Source organism: Pyxicephalus adspersus, chromosome 4 (genome assembly GCF_032062135.1).
Source record: "Pyxicephalus adspersus chromosome 4, UCB_Pads_2.0, whole genome shotgun sequence".
Classification (NCBI taxonomy): domain Eukaryota; kingdom Metazoa; phylum Chordata; class Amphibia; order Anura; family Pyxicephalidae; genus Pyxicephalus; species Pyxicephalus adspersus.
The window spans coordinates 10,763,878-10,790,808 of NC_092861.1; the positions used below are offsets into that span (position 1 = coordinate 10,763,878).

The 26,931-nt window shown below is 36.2% G+C and overlaps 1 protein-coding gene and 1 long non-coding RNA gene across 2 annotated transcripts in view; one reads left to right on the forward strand and one right to left on the reverse strand.

Moving 5' to 3' along the window:
• Nucleotides 1-507: 507 nt before the first annotated feature.
• On the forward strand, nucleotides 508-18,758 carry LOC140328055 (allurin-like). The gene is made up of 10 exons (XM_072407371.1): nucleotides 508-612; nucleotides 6,331-6,354; nucleotides 6,515-6,556; nucleotides 8,238-8,300; nucleotides 9,529-9,642; nucleotides 10,407-10,497; nucleotides 11,078-11,232; nucleotides 12,544-12,638; nucleotides 14,021-14,109; nucleotides 17,129-18,758. Exons 1-10 carry the CDS (start codon nucleotides 544-546, stop codon nucleotides 17,134-17,136), a joined length of 750 nt encoding a protein of 249 aa, XP_072263472.1. The 5' UTR covers nucleotides 508-543; the 3' UTR covers nucleotides 17,137-18,758.
• A 562-nt stretch (nucleotides 18,759-19,320) lies between these two features.
• The window catches only part of LOC140328056 (uncharacterized), a 9,903-nt gene continuing 2,292 nt past the window's right edge, over nucleotides 19,321-26,931 (reverse strand). Inside the window, exons 2-3 of the long non-coding RNA XR_011920221.1 lie at nucleotides 26,406-26,527; nucleotides 19,321-19,652 (exon numbers count right to left, since the gene is read on the reverse strand). This is a non-coding gene — a long non-coding RNA (uncharacterized lncRNA). The remainder of the gene's footprint in view (nucleotides 19,653-26,405; nucleotides 26,528-26,931) is intronic.

Below are 26,931 nucleotides of genomic sequence, written 5' to 3' on the forward strand. Positions count from 1 at the left end.
AAAAAGGTTTGTAAATAAATATAGATCTAAGAGCCTTTCCTTGACTTGATTTATGTTATCACATTTTACCTACAGTTCTCTTTTTAAGTATATCCATCAATGTTTGCTCGGTCTGACCCAGATTTTGTCTCATAGTTTGCCTGAAAAGTTCCCATTGTAGCTGTCCTGTTTCTGCTCTAGTTCCAAAGTTAGTTCAAGGATGTTATTTGCCTGAAATATAATATTCAGCATGTCCTAACCTAGTGCCATTTCTGAATCTGATAATTGCCAGGCTTCCCAGATTCAGTTTGCTGTTTGCATTATCTCTAAAATTTGCTTTATCTTTTCTTTCAGCTCTAGCAAACTGCAGTGATCAATGTGACATTTCAAACAAATGGATTTGTTAGACAGCCAATTTTTTATAGTTGGAAGCCAATCATCCAATCAGGACACACCTTCTGGCTTTCCTGAACCTCATATTTCGTACAAGAACCCTGTGTTTTCTTTCATCGCTCTTTCTTCATTTAGAGGCTGAGTTCGCAAAACAGCTCTTATACTTGAGCCATGTTACCCACAAATATGGGTGGCACTCTTATTTGCTTATTTGCAATGCTTCATTTATCAAATGAATTTGTAAGTATTGTTAGCTTTTATCTAGCTTTATTTATTACAATAATGTTCTATGTATTTTTTATTTTTTGGAAATAACTATATTAGAACTTGTTTGGGGAGACTTTACTTTCAAGAAAAGTTAGAAGATCGTTTAGGGGAAATACATGCAATAGATACAATAGATGTGCCTTGTTTTGGCTTGATGCAGTGATGATGTAGCTTGAAGCAACTTTATCATTGGAAAACTAATGTAGTAAATGTTGTTTGAAACAGGAATCCTGATAAAGTAGACATGTTTGTTGTTGGGGTTGTTTTTTCATATGTGCCATAACACAACCCTATTAGCTGTATAGCATGCCATTACTATTTTAATTATTATTACTACTAATAATAATAATAATAATATCAATATTAATAATACTTTATTACAGGAACTGTGTCAAAGCCCTGGTGTTTTCTGGCTTTAAAGAACCCCAATGCCTGGACTTTTGCACCAGAATGACCTAGCCCACTAAAGCCAGTGAGAGATGACTTTACAGTCATTGACAAGTTTTTGCTTAACTTTTCTTATGTTAGGTTGAAAGAACACAGCAAAAGAAAGACCACTGGAAGTAATTGCTTGGGTGTAGATATAAATTCTACCATCATACAACCAAAATAAAGATAACCAAACTGAAATTTTAACTATAAAATATTGAAATGTATCCAAAGCCAAAACATATCCAAAAAGGTATGGTTTAGGCTTATCTCTATAAAAGAGGGGAAAATCCCATCTTTTGTCACTAACACCCATCACTATCTGTCTCTGTAAATATGGTCACCAGGACAAGGTTGAAGCTATCTAGGGGAAGCACAAACAGCATCAAAAACTTGCAGCCATAACAAAAAGCAAATGGATTCTAAAAATATCAACATCACAGGTTTTTAGTCACAATATTTCCAATGTTTACAAAAATATAAGTTTAAATAATTTATATAAAAAAACTTATCAGTTAGAAAAAGCATCAACACAAAATGTAAACCCTCAAGAAGACTAAAAAACAAGATCAATCACCAAAATTTCTACAACTATATTTTATTGAAAATTAACTAATAGAAACTGATCGGAGGTGCACCTACATATCTGGAACAAAATTTCAGATTGTCTTAAAGTTATAAAGAATGTTTCATGAGCACGATGTTCTTATTAAAACATTTAAAACAGCATTGGAAAATATGCCATTAATTTAGGTTAATTTAATTGTATTTTAATTTAATTTTATATTGTACTTATACTTTTTAAAACCTGTAGAAAAAAAACATTTCTTACATTTCTTTGATTTAACACTATAGCTTTATTTGATTAATTTTCCTATATAAAACTGCAACGCTGGGTAATCGGTTGGTATACATATATATATGCATAAAAATGGAATTGAGTTGGGTATTAATGACCATCATATATATGCCACATGTTATGCAACCAAGGGGGTGTGTGGGGGGGATAGTATTCTGAACATTTACCTAACACAAGTTAAAAACAAACGTACCAAAATCCCTACAGCCATGGAGAGTCCTGCAAGTACTGAAACTACCTTTGAATTAAGGTAAGTCTAAATGCATAAATGAAAACATGCACCCATGTGTGAATTCATTAGGAGCAAATTTCTACCTGCATCTAATTGTGGATTCAGGGGGCAAGCAAGTTTAAGTTTAGATATGCAATCTTTAAAATGAGGACAACGAGAGCAGTAAAACCTAACAAGGGTTCTATTATTTCCCTCTTTTTTCTAAACAAAATATTCAGTTAAGTTTATTTTAAATTGCTCTGATCCCCTAGGAGCATACAAGTGTAAGAGCTGAATCACCTAAAAAAAGTATGCCTGTTTAAAAAAAAAAGAAACCCATGACCTCTGTTAAATATTTTTTTTTTTTTGTGTAAGTTGAACAATTATTAATTAATTAATGCAAATCCTATCTTGATAGAAGCACAATTGGCAGTCATGATCTAATTACATGCCTTAGCGGAGTCAGGACTTGCATTGTTCAGATGTCAATGTTAACAAGACAAAGTCACTAGAATGTACAAATGGAGTGATGTAATGATTTACTGTGTGACAGGATCAAAAGATTGTTATATACCATCAGTCATGTGGAAACTTTTTTTTTATTGTTATCTGATGACAGAACAAAAAACTAAATAACTTAGTTCATTGTTTGGCAGGGAAATTTTGTATAAACTTATAATACGATGACTGTTATCATTACCTAGATTTCCAACACACATTTAATTTTACTCCATTACATCTAGGAAAGGAAAAAGGCCTTATAAATAAGCACTATAAATGTGAATTACAGTCTTTGGGTGATGCTAAGTGTGCACTCTACCAATGTTGTAAGATCATTCCTGTGTTCATACAGTTTCAAAAAGGTTGTTGTAACAGAACCAGCTGCTCTGAATGTCTTTTCTGATAGGACATTTGCAGCAGGGCAGGCGGGTGCCTTCAGAGCATGTTTCAAAAGATTGGACTCCACATAGTCAAATAGGTCTTTACTTCTTTGGATAAAATAACCTAGCTACATACTCAATGGGCCTTATTTATTAATGCTCTCCAAGACTGGAAAAGATAACTATCATAGGAGTATTTTGGCGATACAGCAAACCTGAAATGAATCTGGTCCAGGACTGAAAATATTTGCCAACTAATAGGAAATTATTAAGAACTCTATCCCAAGTTTGCTGGTTCACCCAGGTTCACCCATGATAGGCTATGTTCTCTAGTCTTGAAGAGCATTAATTTATTTAGGTACAATGTCCACCCAGGGTCAAGAACGAGTTATAAGTGTGGCTAGTCATGGTCGCTCCTTACTGAAAAAATAAGTGCAACCACTCCATTAGACTACATTACCAAATGGTGGGGTTGCTACTAGGGATGAGCGAGAATTCCTTGAACTTCTGATGGTTCAGCAGAATTTCAGCAAACCGATTTTGCGAATTCATCGGAAAACCGAGGAAATTATAACAGGAGGATTCCTTGGGAATCCTCTTCTTTCGCAGACTGTTCTCAATGGAAGCAGCCACAGCAATGGAGAAACTCCAATGAGAGTTCTTCTGCAGTTCATCGGTGATCCCCAGGATCACAGTGGATTCTAAGAGCTTCAATCATTCTTGCAGCCCTGGGAATCCTGTTTGTGGCACTAGAGGTTAAATGGGCACACATATTCCCATTCATCTTGCAGCCCTGGGAATCCTGTTTGTGGCACTAGAGGTTAAATGGGCAAAATTATTCCCATTCAAAACCTCTAGTGCTCCCTGATTGGCTGAGGAAAGCTTTCCTCAGCCAATCAGAGAGCACTAGAGGTTTTGAATGGGGAAACTTGTAACCCATTTAACCGAGGATCACACACTGAACTGCAGAAAACAATGTGTAAAGGCAGCTTACTTAGTAGTACTTTATTAAAGTAACACGTGTTGACTTTCTTTTGTTGTGCTGGAATGAGTTTTGCCACTTAGGCTTTATGCCAGGGAGGATCCAAAGAGGTGGCCACCCAGTAATGATTAGTGTTTTTGATCAAATCCTTAAGAGAGTCATTTTATAAGCTGAGCAACAAAAATACAATCATGTGGTTAAGGCTGCTCAAAGACCCAGATACAAATGGGTCAGGCAGCTCAACTGTGTCCTTTGGCTGCTCTTTACATTAAAGTAAAATAGCAGAGAGTCACAAAGTGTTAGAAAGTTTCTTGCATAGTCCTTTCTCCTTCCTCTTTTTATGCACCAACTCCCTCCTCCACCTCAATGGATCCCCCATGGCTCAATCATGACTCAATCACTTGCGCCGGAAAGCATCTGCACATCTGACAGTTTGGTGACAGTGAGCAGTACTGAAATACTGCTCACTGCTTCCCCAATTTATCCTCTTTGGGACTGCTGCTAGGAGAATCTACCAGAGGCAGAGATACCCTGTGACAAGGAAACAGCAAACACACTAGAACCTCATGGCCAGTGTGAACATAGCCTATGGGGAGATGAGCTTGTCCAAACATGGACGTTGTTCAGGTCTAGTCGAACCAGCAGGGTGGAATTTGGCTTTTAATCGAAGACCAACACCACTTATTGGTTATTTGAGCTTATCAGGCATATACATGTAAAATTGAAGGCTACATTCAATATTTTCAAAGCAGCAAGTGTGTAGTGTATGAATGCCAAATATAAGCATGCAAGCTTTATCACAGTCAGAGGGCCTTTATAAATAATGATTGTTAAAATTAATGATTTCGGTGTGCAAAGTTTGTGCCTGGCATCCTCGTTTTCTTTGATACTCTGCCAGTTAGTTGGATCTGCCTCTCATAATGTCTGTTTGCTACTGTCCATGTGGATGCTCACCTGTTTGTCTTTAGGTTTTCCTTTTACATTATCCATAGTATAAAATAAACCAATAAAAAGGATGTGGGCACTCATAATGGGTCCAGTAAGTATTTAGACTCAGCAACTTACAGAAATCTCGTTTCCAGGTAAACACAAAATGGTCAGATAGTTACCTTTCAACAATGATATATAATGTTTAGGTTAACTAACAAGGTATTTGTCAATTTAAAAATACAGTAAATGCTACTGTTAGTTGGAAAATCCTGGTATTAAACCTAAATCTGGAGAATTATTGGTGTTAGACAGCAAATGTACACTCTAAATATGACTTTACTTTCAAAGCATAAACACAGCAAACAGAGGAATCTTACCTGCAAATAGTACACGTGGCTGTAAGAAGTGTATCCAAATAAAAAGTAATTGAAGGGTGTGTTTCCACCTGCTAAACGCCATGTTAATAGTGTTCTCTAGAAACATAGTGATGATCCAGCTGTCAGCAGGTGGAACCACAGCATGTGGAGGAAATGAAGACATAAAACAGTCCTAGAAATGAAACATTTATATTGACTTTTGAAGATATATTATCCTCAGCCACATTAAAATTGTGTGCATAACTAAATATTTTTAAAATAATTTTTGGGTAGAATAAGATTTATTTTTACTGTGTATATACCATTGAGAAAGTTTATCTTTCTGTCCTAGTGACACTTTAAAGTAAGAAATTTGTTTTCACCAGAACAGGTATACCCTTTGGGAGAAGTACCTATAATCCTCGTTCTAGTGACAACTCTAAATATTTAGATTTTTTCGTTACTTTCAGGCAGTCTTGGTGAGTTGGACTTCCTAAAAACCCTCCTAAAGTTCAGCTTTATGCACAATCTATGGGCAGCAGAGAGGTTGGGCTTGATTTATTAAAGCTCCCTAAGACTGGACAACATTGAGCAGTGTTTTCCAACCTTTTTAACATAGGGAATCCCTTGAAATAACTTTAGATCTTCAGGGAAACCCCTGCTATAATTACTATATTCGCAACTTACAGTATATTAGCCTGGTGGTCAGTAGGAAGAAAGTCTCCTTCATTGCTGTCCACTGAAAATAAAGTAATGCTTACAGATAGCCAAAAAGATCAATGGTACCTAATAAAATGACCTGAGAGTCACAAAATTTTGCTCAAGGAACCCCTGGCAAACTCTGAAGCAACCCCTGGTTGAGAAACCATGAGACTATTGTGGAAGATCCTGGGTGGTCCAGAAAACCTGGAATTGAGTTCATAAAATAATTTCCTATTGTAAGTATCAGAGTTAGGGGGTTGAATTGGAAATCACTATTTAGCTAAATCTTGCAGTTTGGTGTTATATATTTAATGAACTATTCACTTTTTATTCCATTTCAGATGCAATTCTATCCCCAACGCAAGGTAATTATAATGCTCAAAATAAAATGCATATTAGAAAGGTATGGGAGGGGGGCAGATAAAAAGATTTAATTACATGTAGAAGTTAACGGTCTAAAGTAATATTTAAATGTTATGTATGTAAAATCCTAATCTGAAAATCAATCACATTTCCATTTTGCAGGTTTATAATACTTATGATGTATATTCCAGCAGCAGTGAAGAGGTAATAATCTAAATAAAAGTTTTACAATGAATAATACAAAAAAAATGATTCCAAGGTTGCTGGGATAGTTTTTCAATTTAAGAGGTTTCAGAGAATAGTTGCATTATTCTACCATTGGGAACTGCACATTGATAAATTGATGAAGCCAACATATTAAATTTAGTATGTGTAATGCATGCCTATCCCGTATAATGTTTTTATTGACCAATTTTACATCAGAAAACCTTTTGGTCCTTATGCATTTACCTATTTTGCTAAATTTGATTTATTATCCTAAATAAACTTCTAAGAGACTGGGTAATAGAAATAGCAATTGGCAAATAAGTTGGTGGTCGAAAGCAGACTCATGGTTGAGTACTGCCCAGGATCTGTCACAGCCCATCAGGCTGCATTCAAGTCAAAGTACATGTCAGGGTCAGCAGCAGACAGGCAGGTCAAAAAAAGGACTGCTGCATGGTCATTGTTCAAGTACCAGATGAAGTTGATGCCAGGTAGTCTATTAGGCAAGAAAGAGGAGGCAGGTCACGGTCGTTAACAGAAACACCGCAACAAAGCAGCAGAGTGGAAAATGATTGAAACACCCATCAAATAAATGTGATTTTGCTCAATATGACTTAAAGGCTTGCTGTGTGTTTTTATTTTTTCTTTTGTCCCAGTTCCATCAGTACTCTCTATCCTTTGTCCTGGTATCACTGGGATAGGAAGTGAGAGAATAAATATCTCCAATGAGAACTCAGGGAGCCATAGATGGAAAAGCTGACCCTGCTTAAAAGTTGACTTTCAATTAGGAGCTTTTTTTTACTTTCTCTTTGACATTGTATAGAACAATCAGATTAGCCATTTTATAGTTATGCAATGTGCTATAATTAGTTCAAATGATGTGTGCTAAAACTTCTACAAGGTTTATTCTAAGGCAATGTTCTGACTAGTAGTATTTTACCATAGTTATAGTTTACCACTCACTATTGCCTACTTGGCAAAATTTGGTGGCTAAGAATGTTAACAGGCATTAACCGCTAGGCAAGGCTGCTAAAAAAAATGTCAGAAGAGCTGTGTTGCCTTTTTCCACTTTTTTTAAAAAATTAAAATTGCTTAAAAATAGAAAAAAAAGGAAAGTATAAGTATGGACAAGTGGTTATATTTTGAGTCAATGAAAGGTGGTTGGGTCGACAAATTGCCCCTGGATTATTATTATCTTGTATTTATATAACGCATATATATTATACAGTGCTTTACAAAGACTCTTGTCATGTCACTAGCTGTCCCTCAAAGGGGGCTAACAATCTAATGTCTCTGCCATAGTTTTATGTTCATAGCACAGTCTAATAAATGCCTGGATGCATCCCACTACCAATAACCTATAAAAAATAAAGATAACAAAAGTAACCCATTCAATGTTAATAATTGTTTAAAACTCTTCAAAAACTACTAGTGTGAATATATTGTAAGGATTCTAGAAGACATAACATAAAGTTTTAGACATACTACAACCTAAGGTTAAACAGGCACCAGTTGCATGTACTTGGGACATAAACATGCATTTAAGGCCAAAAAATTTGAACTTGTTTTTAGAATAACTTTCTAAAGAGAGATAGAGAAACTTAAACATACCAAAATGTGTAAGTTCAGCATTGTGAATTCCCATGTCAAGCTGTTAATTCCACCTTCTATTTATTTGCAGAAACATGGCCCTTACGCCAGTGAAACCACTGAAGAGGTATTACCCTATACAGGTGGTCCCCGGGTAAGGACATCTGACATATTGACGCCTCCTAGATGCGAACGGGGCTTCCCTGCTCGCTCGTTTGCAGAATGGAAGCTTGATAGGAGGGGAGGGGAGGTTTGCATGATTTGCAGAAGAAATCTTTTGCTAAACACAGCGGAGGTTGTGGGTGCTCTTACTGAAGCCTCTTGTAACTCTTTAGCGACCAAGACAAACTCTGCAGCTGTTTCTTTTTGCACATCAAAGCACAGCTTGCTCCAGCTAAGTTAATAAATGTCTAGGCTCCATAAAGATTTTTTTTTTTGGTTTGTTTGTGATTAACCCACAGTGAGGGTTTTATACAGTACCTGACACCATGCTGACTCATAATATGTTAAGACAAAAATACAACAAATTGCATTTAATAAAATAATGTACCTGTTTCGACTTACATACAAAGTCTAAAGTCCTACAGTCCCTATCTCGTATGTAACCCGGGGACTGCCTGTAGTATTGTTTGTTGATTGGCCTATATTATTAGCCTACTATTTAAATAGTCTGGAAAAATTTTACTTTAAAAATTTGCAATATTTACAGGTTAGTATTTGATATAACACATTACAACAGAAATTTTAATGCAAAATGCAAAAATATGGAACTGCAAAAATAATGGAAATGCAAAAATATCAGAACATGTACTTGTATTTCGTAGCAGGATTATTAGTGAAAAATTGTTAGTTTGAAACAAGTTCACTTTACAGAGAAACTCAACCCCCCCATAAAAATGTGACCAGGATTGCTGTCTTCTTCTGTCAAAAAAAATGTGCAGCTCACTGTAGGATGCTGTGATAGCTGGCACCTCAGCTTCCCCTGCAGCTGCTAGGACACAGTGAACTAAGTCATTCTGGCCATCAGATGGTGAAGATCGAAACCAGGAAGAGAAGAAAGAAGGTAACAGAACCTGCAACTGAACAGGGACAGGTGAGTGTATTTACAAAATTGTGATCAAGCAAGTAGGGTTATTTTATTGCACAATGGACATCACCTATCCTTTCTGCAATAAAGGACCTGCCTGATCTAATTTTTTTTGAAAAAGGGGTTTAGTTCTACTTATACAAAAATGTTCCTAGGAAGGTGTAAAAAGAATTAAGGAAGGTGGGCAGGTATCGATGGAAGTTTGGATGATAGGTAGGGAGATGAATAATTCTCATTTATGTGTCTTTGCTTTATGGTCTATTGTGATATTTAAAACTCAATATAAATTTTTCAGGCACAGGAGAAAATAGTAGATACCCGGATAAAAGCAGTCCAAGATGAAATTGTACGTTGTCACAATGACATCAGAAGGAACGTAAATCCAACTGCCAGTGACATGAAGAAAATGGTATGAAAATTCACCAAAATGGTTAATATTTTTAAAACTTTTTAAAAGTAAATGCTAGAAAAATCAGAGATTTTAACCACGCAGCCCTGATGTCCTGAGCTTAGATTCTAACAAGGAATAAGCCAAAAAGGAAAGCTTTGCAGCTTTCTCAGTGACCTCCATTTTCATTGGACAAAGTGGATGATGTTATTGCATTGGGCAATGATTAAGTCGAAAGCAGGGAGGTAACACAGGAAGCTGCAATTCCTAGTAAGGGTTACTAGTTCACAGATCCCCCTTAATGATGGCGTTAGATTAAAATAAAAAACTAATTTGGTGTTGGACCTTCCACTGTATCACACAAACATTGTATGTGAGAGCAGAAAATTCAAAAGCTGTATTACAGAGTACAGGGCCTGACTTAATAAAACTCTTCAAGGCTGGAGAGAATACAGTTTCATCAATGAATCTGGGTGATCCAGAAAACATGGAATTTGTTAAAGTCAGTTGCTATTTGTTAGCAATTTTTTTGAATCCTGGACCAGATCCATTCCAGGTTTGCTGGATCACCCAGTTTCACTGATGGAAGTATATTCTCTCTAGTTTCCAAGCTCTTCAATTCCTGAGCACTGGCTGGTTTTAAGCAGTGACATGAGGTGAGGGTTATACAGAGGAGCATTGCTTGCTACCTGACTGTGAGGAGTGTTAGGAGGTGAAATTGGAAATCCTTAGTGTTGTGTTGTACTTGTAAGTTGAAACTTTTACTGTATTTTTATTGTATTTAGGTTTGGAATGAGGATGCTGCTCAAAATGCTAGAAAGGTTGCCAGCATGTGCAGTGATCGTCACAGTCCTCCAAACAAACGGATAATAAAAAGTAAGTATTAAACAGAAATAAGCTGGATCTATGTAGAATTAAAATGTACCTTCCCAGGTGTAGTGATTTTTTATTCAAGCTAAAAACAATTCTGCAGTAAATACCTGCTGATCCTAAAAGAAATCCAGAACTTTGGTAGCCTTTTTTAGAAAAATTGTAATTTTTATGGAATTTTTGTTCAAATATTAAACAAAAAGTATCAACAAATATAGGAAGGTAGCCAAGAAATACAAATTATTAATTTACCAATAACCAGGAATAGAAACAAATATATGAGTTTTGTAAAATGTACAGTGTATTCCAGATTGCAATAGAAAGTAGTATAACATAGTAAAATCTTTCTGGTTAAGAGGTAACAATAAAACAGAGACGCTCTTTTTATAAGCTTATTATATAAACAGCAGAAAACATATCTAGCAATACACTTGTCTAAACATGTCATCAACTAAACAGTTACAAACAGATTGTCTATGGCAGCTGTTTTGTAAAACCAGAGAAAAATGTAGCTTTAAAACATATTGCAATAAACCAGATTGCAATTGTATAATTTTTTCTCTTTGTTATTTTGCTTCTTTGTCAGAGCCAAATGTCATTACTTGTGGGGAAAACCTATATATGTCATCATCTGAGGATCCATGGAGAGATAGGATTGACGATTGGGCCAGTGAGGTTAAAGTATTTAGATATGGGCATGGACCAATATCAAAAGGTGCCATAACCGGACACTATACTCAGGTATTTTTGGAATTACATTGTGTAAGAAGCGTGGTTAAACGGTTAGTGCAGAAAGATACCAGGAGGTCCTTTTATGAATCTTGCACAAACCAAAAATTTCAAACAAGGAGTACACTGTAATGAGGGGTGGGAAGGGATTGTAGCCAGACTTGTACTCAAAGTTTATTTTCAGTTAATTTTGTACTCAAAGTTAATGTTAAGACTATAAACTTATGTTGACTGATGACAATTTGTGGCTGAAAAGAGGTACTGTGGGGGCATCCTGAAAGTGGTTTCTTATAATCCCCAAATTGGAAGATAACACAGGATCACCCAGGATGTGGAATATAAAGCAACATCTTGCTTTTGCTAGAGCACCCCACAAAGTGTGATGGGCCTGTAACTCCAGTGACTACTGGGCTGTTTGTGGGAAGGTGACATCAGGTGGCAGCCCCCAGGGTCACCCTACCAGAGGGTGGATCCACAAAGGTAGGTTTCTATGTGGAAACAGCCAGAGAAACAAAGGATCCTGACAAAAAGTCCTTCAAAGTACAACATTTTAATATTCTGGACAAGAAACCAGAAACGTATCCTGGGACTTCCTCTTCTGTCGAGTTTCACCCAAAGGGGCTTAACCAAACAGCCTCTATGATTAATGTCGACCTATCTTCTATATAAGATAATGTATGTTGCCATTGCTGACCTGCTTTTAAAAATACATAGTGTGTCTGGTTGGTGTTCTGACCTTCTGTCTTTATTACCTCCTATTCTGAATCACTGGCCCAGAATCAATATGCAGCTCAGATTTTCAGTTCATTGTCACAGTTATCAGCATACTTTTTTAGGTGTGTGCTTGACACTGCTGAATAAAAAGGATCAGCTTTACCTCCAGGAAATTAGCATTTTTTAAAATGAGTTTAGCAATGGAAGCTTACATATCTGGTCTAATTTTTTAAAGCTTTTGCAAGACTGGAGAAGATAGACTACTGTATAGAAATCTGGGTGATTCAGCAAACCTGAACTGGATCTCATCTGGGCTTGAAAACATTTGCCAACTTGTAGCAATGATTTTTAAGAAATTCATGCCAGGTTTGCTGGTTCACCAAGGTGCACCAATTAAAGTGTCTTCTCCAGTTCTGGCAAGCTTTAAATCAGGCCCAATGTGAAATATCCACTTTAAGCCCTTCTTGTCTAAATCAATAGGGATTTACTCAAGTTGCATCAGTTGAGTCCTTTTCCAGCTGGAATTTCCTTAAATTTTTTTAGTCATTATCTGTATCAAATATGCCTAATTATTTTGCTTTTGTTTCTGATATTTCTCTCTTTATGAAGGTTGTTTCGGCAAATACAACTTTGGTTGGATGTGGCAGTCAAAGGTGTAATAATCTGAAGTTTCCGTATCTAACTGTCTGCCATTATTGCCCACCGTGAGTTCTACAAGATGTTTTTTGCAGTAGTGGGAAAAGTCCACAAGTTCTGAAAAAGCCTTAAAGGACAAGTTAACTTTATTACATTTCATGCCTAAGTACTTACTACCTTCTTACGTTCTTGACACCCCAACCCCCCATCCCCAAAACCCTGTTTCCTCCTTGTTTCCACCTTGCCCTTTGGATGGACCTTATGACAGTTTAGCTAATGTTCATGAATAAAATCCTGACATGTTACATACACATTAACAATATGACTGTTTAAACAAAGCTCCACTTTTTTATCATTAGCAGCATTTGTTGAACTCTAGGCAGTCAGCTTGTCAAGACTTGAAAAGGATGGTGCTATCAGCCTTTTCCTGGCAGAAGGAAGCATTCATACCACGCCATGTATGGCAGCAACTCAATGCATTTAGACATGAAGATATTGTCAGGACAAAATGCGGAAATACAAATTGTACTTAGAATAGGGAAGAAAGGTGATTTAGGTGAAAAAAATCTGGAATGGTTGTTGGTGCCAGACAGGTGAGAATTTCAGAATGGCCTGAAACAAGAAAATATCTATTGAGCATCAGTTCTCTAGGTGAAAATACCATGTTGATGCCAGAGGTCAGAGGAAAGTGGCCAGACTGGTTTGAGCTGACAGGAAGTCAAAAGTAATCCAAATAACCACTCATTACAACTGAGGTATACAGGAGAATATCTCTGAATGCACAGCATGTAAGCATAGATCCATCCTGCCTTGTATAAAAAAATAGTATAATGGTGTGAAGGATATTTTCCTGGAACATTTTGGGCTCAAGTGAGTATTGTTTAAATGCTACAGCTTGCCTAAGTTTTGTCCATGTCCATCTCATTATGACTGCAGTGTACCCATCTTCTGATGGCTACATTTAGCAGGATAACACATAGTTACATAGTTAGTCATGTGGAAAAAAGACATAAGTCCATCAAGTTCAACCACTAGGGAAATAAACATATCCCAGATAAAAAACCCTATAAGACATAGTTGATCCAGAGGAAGGCAAAAACTCCTGGTGCAATTGGCTCCAACAGGAAAAACAAATTCCTTTCTGATTCCATGAGGCAACTGGATGTTCCCTGTATCAGCAGTCTCTGTTATCCTTACTTTAAATATTTAATACCCAGGTATATTCTGTGCTTCTAGAAAGGCATCCAACTTTTTCATAAAGCATTCTATAGTAGTTGCTAAAACTGAATAGGGATTAAGAGAAGCCCCTCACTGAAAAAAAAGGTTATAAACCCACAATCTATTAATGTAGATTTGTCTAGGTACCAAAAAGGTTTATTTTAATAAATTTGGAGACATACCCTAATGAGCAATTTTTATGTTAAACTGTATTTTATGTTACTTTCCATAGGGGAAATAATGGGGATGGCACCAAATTTCCTTACACTAGAGGAAATCCATGTTCCAAATGCAAAGGAAGATGTGAAGACAAATTATGCAGTAAGAACATTTTTTTTTCTTTTTTTATTACAATTTTTTTATTTTATTTACCGTACTAAGGGAAGTAGGCTGGCATTGCTGACTCCCTTCTGAAAGTGCCAGCTACCTGGCTAACTCAGGTTTCAGTACCTAATAGGCACATTTATAAAGCTGATGATCAGCAGAGATGGCATTCAAACTTGCTGCAACTTGGGTTTGCGATAAAATTTAGGTCTTCCTGCTGTCCTTTGCAAACTAATGTTATTGTTTGCAAGTGGTAAAAGTGATTACCATGCAGCTTTTTTTTACCGTGCCAAAAGCTGTGTGAATGGTGATTGTCACCATGCAAAAACTGTCCTTTTGTATATCTAGAAGTCTTGAAGTAGTAATTTAGATTCTTCTCACTCTTCTTTAAATGTCTTTTTTTAATTCCTAACTTTACTGAAACCATCTTATGTGCTCTGTTGTATTTCATCTTAATAATTGTGCTAACTGCTGTCTTGAGGTATCCAGCCTTTTTAATTTGTGGAGTCACTGTAGATTACATTTGGAAAAATAAAACCAACCTCACTGGATATCATTATCACCAAGATATTGTATTCTAATAAACATAATTGGTTCATATCCAATGATAGTTTTCAGCAAAAAACTATATTTTTACATGAGATATAATATGAATGAACGCCATGTATACATGCTAATCTTAATTATTTATAAACACTACTAAACACGAAGTATCTCTTGTGACCAGTGGAGGGTTACAAAAACCTTCCATGAAAAACATCCTCAAAAATGTTCAAAATTCTTCCAGACATAAATATAAATAATGCAAAGGAATAAAATCAGTAAATAAAGGCATTACTATAAAGCAGTAGAAGGACTTGATAGATTATGGATTTATTCAATAAATCCAAATTCAGATTATATGTTTCCCTTGAACTTTGAAGCCTAACTGACCAAAACAAATTTAAATTTATTTTTTTTTATATCTATAAAAAATGTGCAGTGTGAGTGTTTAAATATTCACACAACAGGTGCAAAGACATTGGGTATAAAAAAAAAAATTACATGTTGTTGCTTTTCAGCCTGAAACGAGGACATACACAAAACAAGAAAATATTTTTTTCCAGCAGTATTTACTCAATGGGACTTATAAAATTCAATTGATAGATATAATATAGCAACAGTTCAAAAAAATTCTAAGAAAAAAAATAAACTTGTTTAATGTTCAGCGCTGCATATGTTGGTGCTATCTAAATACTGTTTAATATTTTTATTATTATTAATAATAATAATAATAATAATAATAATAAAATACACACAGAATCAGCAGTGGTAAAAAACTGCAAATATTTACAAATATTTAAAAACTCAGATATAACTATTTTCTCCATTGCACACCATGCTACATACTTGGCTTCCACTTGTGATAAATTACAATTATTTTGATAGCATAGAAATGACTAATTCTTGAACATTCCAATGCTTGGTAGTGCAACTGAAAGCAAACAAATATGGGAGCAAAGGTACTGCCACATAATGAAAAGGAATAAAGTTGTGGAGACACGGCACAACTCAAGAGATGAATACAAAAAAAATCACTAGCACAGTAAAGTCTGTAATTTGGTAGTGGAAAATAAAGAAAAGTGCCCCCCTCCTCCCCGGACTAGACCATACCTTTAAGATTGATCGAATAGTAAGAAGGAGACTGGTCAGAGATACTACCACAAAGCATATGGCAGCTTTAAAATAGTTACAGTTAATTTATGCCAAAGGGTGGTTATTGTATGCATATGGGAAGCATGCCATGCAAGTGCTGCACAAAAGTGCCTTGTGGGGTGGAGTGGGGCAGGATAATACCATCAAAGGCCTGGGGAAAAGCTGCTGTTTTTAGACTTTGCCAAAAACTTGTCAATGAGAAGAGGACTCACCACCCAACATGACAAATACCCCAAAGCACACATCTAAATTGACCACACAATGGTTTAAAAATAAAAAGTTTAAACTCCTTGTGTGGCCTAGTCAAAACCCAGACTTAAAGTATACCCTATTAAAAATCTATGGAATAACTTGAAGATTGCAGTCCACCAACGCTCACCCCTTAACCTGACTAACTGTAAACAGTTCTGTAAAGTACTGGGCAAATATTGTACAGTCTAGATGTGCAAAGCTGCTAGAGATATCCCAGCAGACTCACATATGCAAATAAAGCAGGATGTGTTACCACAAAGCACTGACACAGGGCAATCCTTTATCTGTCTCAGTGATTGTTTTATTTTTGCTTTTTTTTTTATTTTTGAACTGTTTTTATTATGTCATATATTCTACATTGCACTGGGTTACCACAGCTGAGAAAATTATTTTTGTGTTTGTGTGTTTTTAGTTCATACCATAAACCAACAAAATGGGGATATTCCTAATAGAGTAATGGATTTTCTATACCCTCTGTACACCCCCTTGGAAATTTTCTTACTACTGCGTTACAATATTTTTTTTTGTTATTCAACCCAAATAAATGTAACATTCATTTGGCTATATGTACTTGAAGGTTTTCATCTAGAGGTAGTTGAATATACTACCAAAGATAGGCAAATATACTTACAAGATATTGACTAGGGAATGTACTTTAAAGATTTTTACTAGAGATATGTGTATATATTTTTTTCATATACTTAAAGGGTAAAAACTAGAAATGGAGAAACATACTAAAAATGTACTATAAAGTGTTGAATCTGTATAAATTTGTATGTGCTCTATTGTGGTTTAAAATTATACTATTAACGATTAGGTGTTATTGTGGACATAGCTAGAGACTAAGCTGACAATAAATGGAGTATATTATGTTTATGTTGTGTTAGGCCAGCTAGAAAAAAAAAATAGTTAGTACTTAAACTTTTCAAGTTATTTATTTATGTTATGTTTTATTCAATGTTAATGTTTTATAGCAAGTCTTCCATTAACTGTATAGTTTAGAACTGAAGAATAATTTTGCACTGCAATTTTTATATTATTATTTTTATATTACTTTTTGCTTTTTTAGTTGTTTAATCTGCATCAGAGGTGGACCTAACACTGAGAGGAGGAATGTATACAACCGATTGATGTATACAAGCGAAGATATTCTAAAAAAAAAAGTGATTTTCTTTAATAGTTTGTATGCTTTAATTCTGAAAAGCCTATTTAACATTTCTGTAATAGCAAATATAATGCAAAAGCTATGTTTAAATCCCTTATTACTCCTATGATGAACAAATTGGATTAGACAAAGATTCACATATTTTGGGTAATACTGGGTATGCAAGAGGGACAAATGCAAGGCAAAATATATAAAACCCAGATACAGTTTTATGTACAGTAGTATAGTAGCATTAATCCCAACACGTTCCATTGGTTTAGACCCTACTTTAACAGGCTACACATAATACATGAAAAGTGTAATGAGGATTCTGTAATTATTATTTAAATTTCATGTCATTATTATAATTTGTGTCCCCTTGGGCCATCCTAGTTTTGAAAAGTAGAGTGATGCTAAAAATTCGAGTTTTAAAATGAACCTGGTTAATATGAAATGCCTGTTCACTGTGTAAAAGTGCTTAAGCAATACCCTTTATGAATCATTTGTTCAGTGATTGTTTAGTAGAGAAACCACATAACTAGCACACCATAGATGCTGAACAATCAATGCAGCACCTTCATGTTAACATGAAGCTATTAATTAGCTGTTATTGCCCACTTTATAGGGAACCTCTTAAAAGTGTTTACATTTTAAAGCTGTTTTTTAAAGCTGGTCTTTAAAGTGTACTTTTTCCTGTTTGGAAACTTAAGACCAAGCAAATATAAGACACAAATTAAAGCATCTCTATATTCACTAATACATCAAAATTGTATTTAGGTGCAGGCAGTGTAGGTTCCTAAACCATTTTATCATCAGCCACCATCAGCCAATTTCAATCCTTGGTATAGCTGGGAGAGGGAGAAGCAGCACCAGGAGTCAATTGTTCTGCATTTCACACATGTCACAGCATGGAGCAGGGACAGGACTAGTAAATTTGCTTCATTGCAGCAGGAACAATCAGATCTCCTGCTAGACAGACTCTGAAAATTTCAGTAGACAAACAGAAATAAAAATAATTTAGTAGGTAAAAAGCCCTTTTATATGTTTTTTGTCTCTATATAATTATCTGTTCACCTGAAGTCCAGCTTTAAGATAGTAACAAAAGGCAGCAGAGGGAGCGTCTTGATTTCATAAAATAAAGCAATATGCTCCAAAGGCTCCCAGGACCCTGTCAAATCACTATTCAGGTTGGAAATATCCCCCTTTTCACTTTTCACTCAATTACCACATTACTATAACAAATCCTTACATCTCTAAGTTAAAAACATGGGATTTCTTTTAAAAAAAAATATTTGCTTACATTATTTGCACTGAATTTCGAGTTCTGTAACTGAAAATGAATATCAGCTGCAATAATGGCTTACATTTAGCATTGTGCATGGAATATACTGTAAATGTACAGCTGAGTAGGAAAGCATTATTTGTAGAAAAAAAAAAATAATCTGTCTTATTTCAGAACTGCCGTTTCTTACTTTATCAGTTTGTAACAAAGCTATATTGCTAATAACAATGTTAGTAAACATTTTAAAATCAATAAAGAGAAAAAGCAAATTAAATATTGGAAGAGTTTCCTTGTATGTTGTTGTGGAATTACTAAAAAAATTTTGATTCTCGATTTAACAAAAATGACATTCTTGGGCGAAATTTTATTATAACTTAAAAATGTTTGATTGCAAAGGCAAACTGTGTTGAAGTCTGACTTTTCAAGTAATTGCAAAGTCCCTCAATATAGTGTTTTCACCAAATGTTTGGAGCTGTTTAGGGGACCCATGGAACCATGTCTAAAAAACAAATTCTAAAACAATGTTAAAGTGTCAACAGGTGATTTTGGATGTATGATTTAGGTATGATTGCAAAATCCAAAAAAACGAGCCACCAAAATAGCTGGGCGGAGTCTAGGGGAACCACAGGACCATTTCCCAAATGCTTTTTTAAAGATATATGAGACAAAATATGCTTATATAGAAATCCTGGGTTAATTAACATTAGAATGTCACGCAATAGAACCCCAATAATTGCAGATAAAATGCAGGTGCGTCTCGATATATTAGAATATCATTGAAAAGTTAATTTATTTTAGTATTCAATTTAAAATGTGAAACTCATCACATTGCACACAGAGTGATATAGTTCTGTTTATTTTTCATTTTGCTGATTATGACCTACAGAGTATGAAAACCCAAAATTCAGTATTTCAGAAAATTAGAATATTACAGAAGACTGATTAAAAAACAATCTTTATTACACAAATGTTGGCCTACTGAAAAGTTTATCTATGTACGCACTCAATACTGTTGGGGCTCTCTTTGCATTAATTACTGCATCGATGTAGCATGGCATGGAGTTGATCAGCCTTTGGCACTGCTGAGGTGTTATGGAAGCCCAGGGTGCTTTGATAGCGGCCTTCGACTGCTAAACCGGAAATGTGACCTCCTAAAGATAAAGTAGTCTATAAAGATGTAATAAAAACAAAAGTTAATTAATAATACATATAACACAATTTGTTGTAATTTACAATAAATCCTATTCAAAAATTCATCCTATTTCAACATATCGAAAGAATAAGTTACGTAAAAGACCTTTTTAAGCAAATTGTACAAAATTGACAAAAACAGACATGATGTCTCTGCTCACCATGCTACTACAACTATATCAACCCCTATCACCTGTAAATCATCACTAACCTCTTCTCTCATCATCTCCATCTATTACCTGTCTTCTTGACCCAATTCCTCCTGATCTACTCTGTGCCCATTCCTCCACCCTGGCCCCTGCCCTAACCGAACTATTCAACCTCCCCCTTTTCTATTGGTATCTGCCCACTCTCAAACATGCCATTATTCTCCCTATCCTGAAAAACCTCCATAGACCCCTCTCTACCTTCTACCATCCTATCTCCCTTCTCCCATATGTTTCCAAACTTCTTGAGTGCCTTGTCTATAAAAATCTCCTACTTTCTGTTCATTTAAAAGAGATCTACTTCCACCACCACATATCTCCCCTCCTATTGTATGTTACTCCCCAACCTCCTAGATTGTAAACTCTTCGGGGCAGGGTCCTCTTCTCTTCTGTGTCACTGTCTGTATCTGTCTGTCATTTGCAACCCCTATTTAATGTACAGCGCTGTGAAATATTAGTGGTTGGTTGGTGCTATATAAATCCTGTATACTAATAACAATAATATTAGAGGTTTTACAGTCATTGGGTAATTTTCTCCTTGGTTTTTCCCCTTGGTTTCACAACTAAGGCTGTTTCATCAGGAGGCACTAGATAAAAACTATGTTTTTTTTACAAATATATGTGCATACTCAAGCATAACAAAAAAATTATATGTACAACCAAAAATATAACCAAGACTCTTTTGAATCACAAATAGTAGTAAATCATCAAAATGTATGTAATGTCAATTTATTGAAAGGGGATCTACAAAGTAAAAAATATATTTACAGTTCTCTTCTAAATTATAATAAAACTAGGTTCCATAAGACCTTATTCTGTCAAAGTTAAAAAAAAGCCTAATATAGTCTAATTTCGCTCTAAACATAGTTTTTACCCAGTATCATAGGTGGAAAAAAACATTTTTACATGAGTGTATATTCATGTATTCAGGAATGTATTAGCTCTTTTCAGGACTGCTTCACAAGGGGACAACATGTGTTTTTGTACTGGGCCTGAATCCAAGCAACTGTACAGGTAGATAGGATCCAGCCGCAATTGGTAAAAACATAATTTCTTCTTAATTAATTTATTTACATGTACTAATATATGATGAATGAATGCAATACATGATAATTGCATTGATTCATTAGGAGTACCATTATTGATGAATATCATCTCAGCACAACAATTACTTATTTACTGTGTGATAACACTAGGGAGGAAAGCCGCATACAGCTTTTTCACACGGAAGATTGTGAACTGGTACTATATTCCTGTTATCCACATTATGAAATCTTTTTTTTGTTCCAAAGGGTATGTGGTGGTAGATTGCCAGGCTGGCAAGTGTTGTTTCTCTGTAACCACCAAAAAACTGTCCCTGGTCTTTAGGTATACAAGGTGCACATAAACAAGGCTGCTTAGATAGACTTCCAGACCAAACATTTAACACAGTCATGGAAATTGGAACAAGCCATTTTTTCCCATTTTCCATTTTCACATAAAGAATAAATGAAAACCCTGTTGTAGACCTTTTTTAATACCGGTATGTGTGCTCATTTTGGATGTCTCTTTACTTCTTGTAGGAAGTAAAAGGGAATTTCTCTAGAAAATAATATCTCTTCAGACAGCTGTCATTGGGATAGGTGTTCCTATTGGAAGTTCCCATTATTCTTTTTTTTTTTTGTTCTAGTGACAAGAAAAGTTAAGGCATGCTGCTTTGCTGGTACAGTGCAAAGTGAATTGTAATGCTCTTTAAAATAGTGCATGTTTATACAATGGCCATAAAGACTGTCAAATCTTTTTTATTTTTGCATCAGCGTGCCCATCAAGTTGCACTTTCTCTCATATGACCTTGGAGCAGGCTTTGCCTTTGTGGATTCCCTAATCTAGGACTCTGTTCATAGCATACCGTAAGCACTTACCTGGCAATCTGACTACTGACTAGAAATGAATGAGAAGAAATGGTACCTAAAGTAATTTGAGATGACAAGCTGTGTGGGACACACCAAATGAGGTAAAATCTGCAAGACAGCCAGGATATCAGTGACACCATTGACAAGTCATGAGTCATGCAGATGGCATGAGGCTTCACAGAGTAATTGGCATGCTGCCTCTGTTCTGTCCTCCCTCCCCTTTTTTCTTAAAATAAGTTTCCTAAAATCCAAAAACCAATCATATTCATATTAACAAAAACAATAATGTAACATAGGTTGGTAACATACAAAAGTTTTTGTCACTTTGAGCTGCCGAAGACAAAGCAGCAACCACAAATAGAGCACAGGCATGTGCTTTAAATAAACGTATTAACTCTTGATATGGGCAAATGCCTAAACCAATTGTCAAGGCTTTCATTTGCAGTACTACTTGACGAGAATAAATTCATTACTTTTAATTGCTGGCTTCCATATTTGTTTTCATTACAAACTGTTCTAACTCTATTGGTTTTTGTCTATTCATGAGGGATTGCTGGACTCCTTTTGTTGGCCTATAAATTTAGAATTTTTGGTGTAGATCTTAACTGAGAAACGTTGGGCTGAGAAGATATCATATCATATCTTGATTGACTAAAAGAGAAAAATGTAAAAAGTAATAGTGTCCAATGAATTTGTGTTTCCAACAGTGTATTTATTAAAAAAAAGGTGTACCCACATTAGTGCCTGCTCCTCACTCCTTCACACGCAAATAGTTCTGATCTTGGGTGTGCTTGCTCTACTAAATTTAATCAGCATCGCCCCTCCCACCGTAGAATAGGGAGATAGCCTTATGACTATAGCTGACTCAAACACAGCGCTCAGTGTTCATGCATCATGCCTCCAGACTGTTGCCAAGCCCCCTTGCTCTGCTAAACTATTTCCTGTTTAGCTGCTACCTGATTGACTGTTTCTCTGCTTACTCCTATTCTAACTCCTTGTTGTCCAGTCTGCTGTTCCCTTGTGCTGTTGCTTTCTTGCTATTTCTGAGTATCCAGTGTCTTCCTGTGTTTCTCTATGCCTTCAGTGACCCTGTGTAACCTGTGCCTCCAGTCTCTTCCTGTGTCTCCTGTGTTACCATGTGCCTTCTGTGACCCTGTGTCACCTGTGTCTGTTTGTTGCTTTCAGGTATTAGACCCCTGGCATTTTTTCTAACCTTGCCTGTTGCGGCTTAACTCCACCCATCACTGACTAGTCTTGCTCGCTGATTTGGTATTTTGCATTGTTCTGCCTACTCCGGTGTGCCCAAGGACTGCAACCTTGTTGGAGAAGACCAGGTTGTTACTTAGACTCTGCTTACCCAGCAATCTATACCCTAACCAGGCCACACCTAATCTACCTCATCACTAAATTTTAGGGGCACAGGAACAATTTTTAAAGACGGCAAAGCACTTTGCATTGTAGATAAATAAACAAAGGTAGAATATTTATAATCTCACTACATACTATCATCATTATTATATCCTCCTATCAGAGATCTATGCATGGGGCATCTATACAAGGTTTAACTCCATTTCGACATTCAGAACTAAAAAAATACACATTTAAATAACATAAATTGTAATAATAAATAATCTTTTTTGAGAAGATGTGTCAAGTACATTTGAAGAAGAAACGGAAATATTAATATCTAAACAGAAAAAAACAAGATATAATAATTGAAAAAGAAGAGAAATATTGATATTCATTATTTAGAGCAGGGCTCCTCAAACTTTTTAAACAGGGGGCCGGTTCACGGTCCCTCAGACTGTCGGGGGGCCGTACTATAGTTTGAAAAAAAACAGGAGAAGATTCTTATGCACACTGCACAAAACATATTTATTGTATAAAAAACATGAAAGAACAATACTATATGCACAGCACCCTTGCCGATCGTTAAAAAAAAAAGTGGCAGTTACTTTGGCTTTAAAATTGCTTGAGATTATTCCTTTGCATGGAAAATGCACAGATAAATTTGAATTTTCACTGTGTGTATTGAAAATGCAAATTTATCTTGCATTTTCCATGCAAATGAATAATCTCAAGCAATTCATTAATTTGCTTCTTTTTATACACCCTACCCTACACCCAACACTACCCCACACTTTTTATTAATTAAAAAAGGGCTGCTAGAAAAACTTTGTCAGTGTCTGCTACCTGTCACTCACTGCTGCCTTCATACATCGGCTGGATCACACTGCAGCACATGTGTACATGATCAATGAGCATAGTATGTTTATACTATTTACAAATGTACATTGATCATGTACATTTGTGCTGCAGTGAGAACCAACCGATGTATGAAGGCAGCAATGAGTCTCTGCTCCTACCTTCTCTGCCTGATGGCTTCCGCCCGACAGCTCCAGCGTTACCCCGGCAACAGTGGTGTCACGTGACCGGGTTCCCTGGAGTGCAGATGGCAGGCAGCCAGAGCTCAGGCAGGAGAAGCAGCCTCAGCAGCCGGCTGGCCGGATGGACAACCTCAGCGGGCCGTATTCGTCCCACGGGCTATAGTTTGAGGACCCCTGATTTAGAGGAATACCTAATATTCCTGTATTAATAATATGCTATTTGCCCAAAAGCCCACATAAATAAAACCAATCCCCTAGGTAGACCTATTGTGAATGAAATTGATATATAATAATATTTATATGATTAAAGCAAACCTTTTTCATGAGACATTATGTTGACTGACTTTACTCAGTTGGTAATAGAGCTTTCCTGGTTGGTGTTCTGATCGTCAGCCTTTATTACCTTCTGAATCCCTGACCCAGAATAAGTATTTATATCATGTGTTCAGCTAATGGGCATCTGTGTGACTGAAACTTCGAAAACCAAAAGATCAGCCTTCCAGGTAATTAGCATTTTAAAAAGATTTCAGCAATCTGTGGAAGGTTTTTGTTTCAAGCCCCTGGTGTGGAATGGATTAAAAATGTCCTAGGTTGGGTTTCTAATATCTTTCAAAGCTCAATAACATTTTTTTTACTTAAATGGATTGTTGGGAGTTTTGCCTACATGTTTATATTAGCATGCTAAGATATGGGCGAGCCCATTTTCAACAGAAGTTTGCCTTAAACTGTTAAATCCATTTACCATATCAAATGTACCTAATGAATTTACCTTTGTTTCTAATTTTTTTCTCTTTAATTAGATTGTTTCACCAAATACATCAATTGTCGGATGCCATTATCAAAAGTTTGATGAACCAACTCCTTCTTACCTATGTTTGTCATTACTGCCCAGCGTAAGTTTTACAAGACACTGTTTTATAAAGTAATGGGAAAGTCAATATCCTCTGGATAAGCCTTAAAAGACAATTCTATTCCCATCCTGGGAAGCCTGCCTTGGCAAATATTGATCTTTATCCCTGTTCCTGTGATGTGTACTTTCCAACCCAACCCACCCACACAGCCCCCCTACACCATTTCCTCATCACTTAAGGTGGACCTTTGGGCCCACCTTTGAATAAATTCCTGACATATCACAATATCCTGTAACAATATGACTGTTCAACATTTTGTATTAGCAGCAATTCCTGAGCTTTAGGCAGTCAACTTTGCAGATTACATGATGAATACGGGAGGAGAATATCTTGAGCATTATGTAGGCAGAAGAAAATATTCCTCCCTTCCACTCTTAATTCTTTGCTATATTCTGAATATGTGCCTTAACCCCACCCTATTGTATGTATGCCTTAAATCTTAGATTGTAAGCTCTTCTGGGCAGGGTCCTCTCCTCATCCTGTGTCATTGTCTGTATCTGTCTGTCATTTGCAACCCCTAGTTAAAGCTTCTTCTTCCTTTTTCAGGGTATGTCACCCAATCTTGCACTTCACAAGCACGAGACACGGTGACGTAGCCTGCTGCAAAGGGAAAAAAAAGTGTGCCGATCTCATGGCGCATGCATGAAATAGGCATCTCTTTTCCCTCCATGTACGGAAATTCCCCTTCTGTCTATGTCTGAGATCAGGCATGCACAGAAGGGGCAGCCAAGAGCCTCTTGGGATTAGTGACTAAGGTATCGCAGGAGACTCCGAGCTTTAAAAAAAAGAATATTTGTATTTTTACTTTAAATAATAGTGTTGTCTACTAAAAATTTTAGTTTAGGTCCACCTAAATGTACAGCGCTGCGTAATATTATGATGTGTTATGCCATATAAATAGTGTTCATTGATAATAATATAATAATAGATATTAGTACTATCCCATGACTCCTAATGCAAACTTATATGCTGTATTTGCTTTATTCTAGTGTACCTTTCTATATTCCATGTATCCATTAATACTGTTCTAAGTGTCCTTAGAGTTCTGGCGGCTCTGGCCGGTGCACCTCCCAGGGGGCTCAGGAGACAGACCCGGCTGGGGGGGGGGCGCACCGCCCAGAGCCATAGGCCATGTCTCCCATTCGGATTGTAGGCTCAGGGCGGTGGGCGGGTTGTGTCTCTGGTCTGAGCCTGGGATGGGAGAGTGGGTGGGTTCTGGCATTATAACGTCACTCTGGGGGAAGTTTCTTGACAAACGGCTCCCTGCACATGCGTGGTACAATTTCCGCGCATTTAGGGGTGTGTAGGCCTGAAAAGATTGACAACCACTGACCTTTATGGTGACTTGAAGGCATGAAGAAGAGACACTTTGGATTCTCAATATTCATGTGCATTTGGCTGTAAGCATGTAAGACAATAGGAAAATTACCACCGCCTTTTTCTTTTTGGTCCACCCTATAATAATATTATACCACAAAATCTTTAAATACATTTCTATATGCAATTCCCAGGATATATAAAACAGCAGAACATACAGAGTATTAGGGAACACTCTAGAATTAATTCAGTATTATTACAATATGGTGAACAAATCAGGGATTACAGTGCAGTTTTATGTCACCCACAGCAGCCATGTTGTGTCCTCGTGTGCTGCTTGGCCTGTACTTATAAAGTTAATTTATAAGTAGTTTAAACTGTAACAGCTGCTATAAACATTTGTGACTACTACCTTACATGTTGTAGAGGTTATAAGTGGCAAGGAACAAATGTTTTTAGCAAATAAAACTAACATTTTTATAAAGAGAATTTGTCATAGAGTCTTACCTCAGGAGATTACCGTATTTTTCTGACCATAAGAC

What these genes read in the sequence shown, in the direction of transcription:
- LOC140328055 (XM_072407371.1), top strand. Translation starts at nt 544, where the DNA reads ATGTTACCCACAAATATGGGTGGCACTCTTATTTGCTTATTTGCAATG. An exon ending in ATTCCAGCAGCAGTGAAGAG is followed by an intron (nt 6,557 to 8,237) that starts GTAATAATCTAA and finishes ATTTATTTGCAG; the next exon opens with AAACATGGCCCTTACGCCAG. An exon ending in GTCTGCCATTATTGCCCACC is followed by an intron (nt 12,639 to 14,020) that starts GTGAGTTCTACA and finishes TACTTTCCATAG; the next exon opens with GGGAAATAATGGGGATGGCA.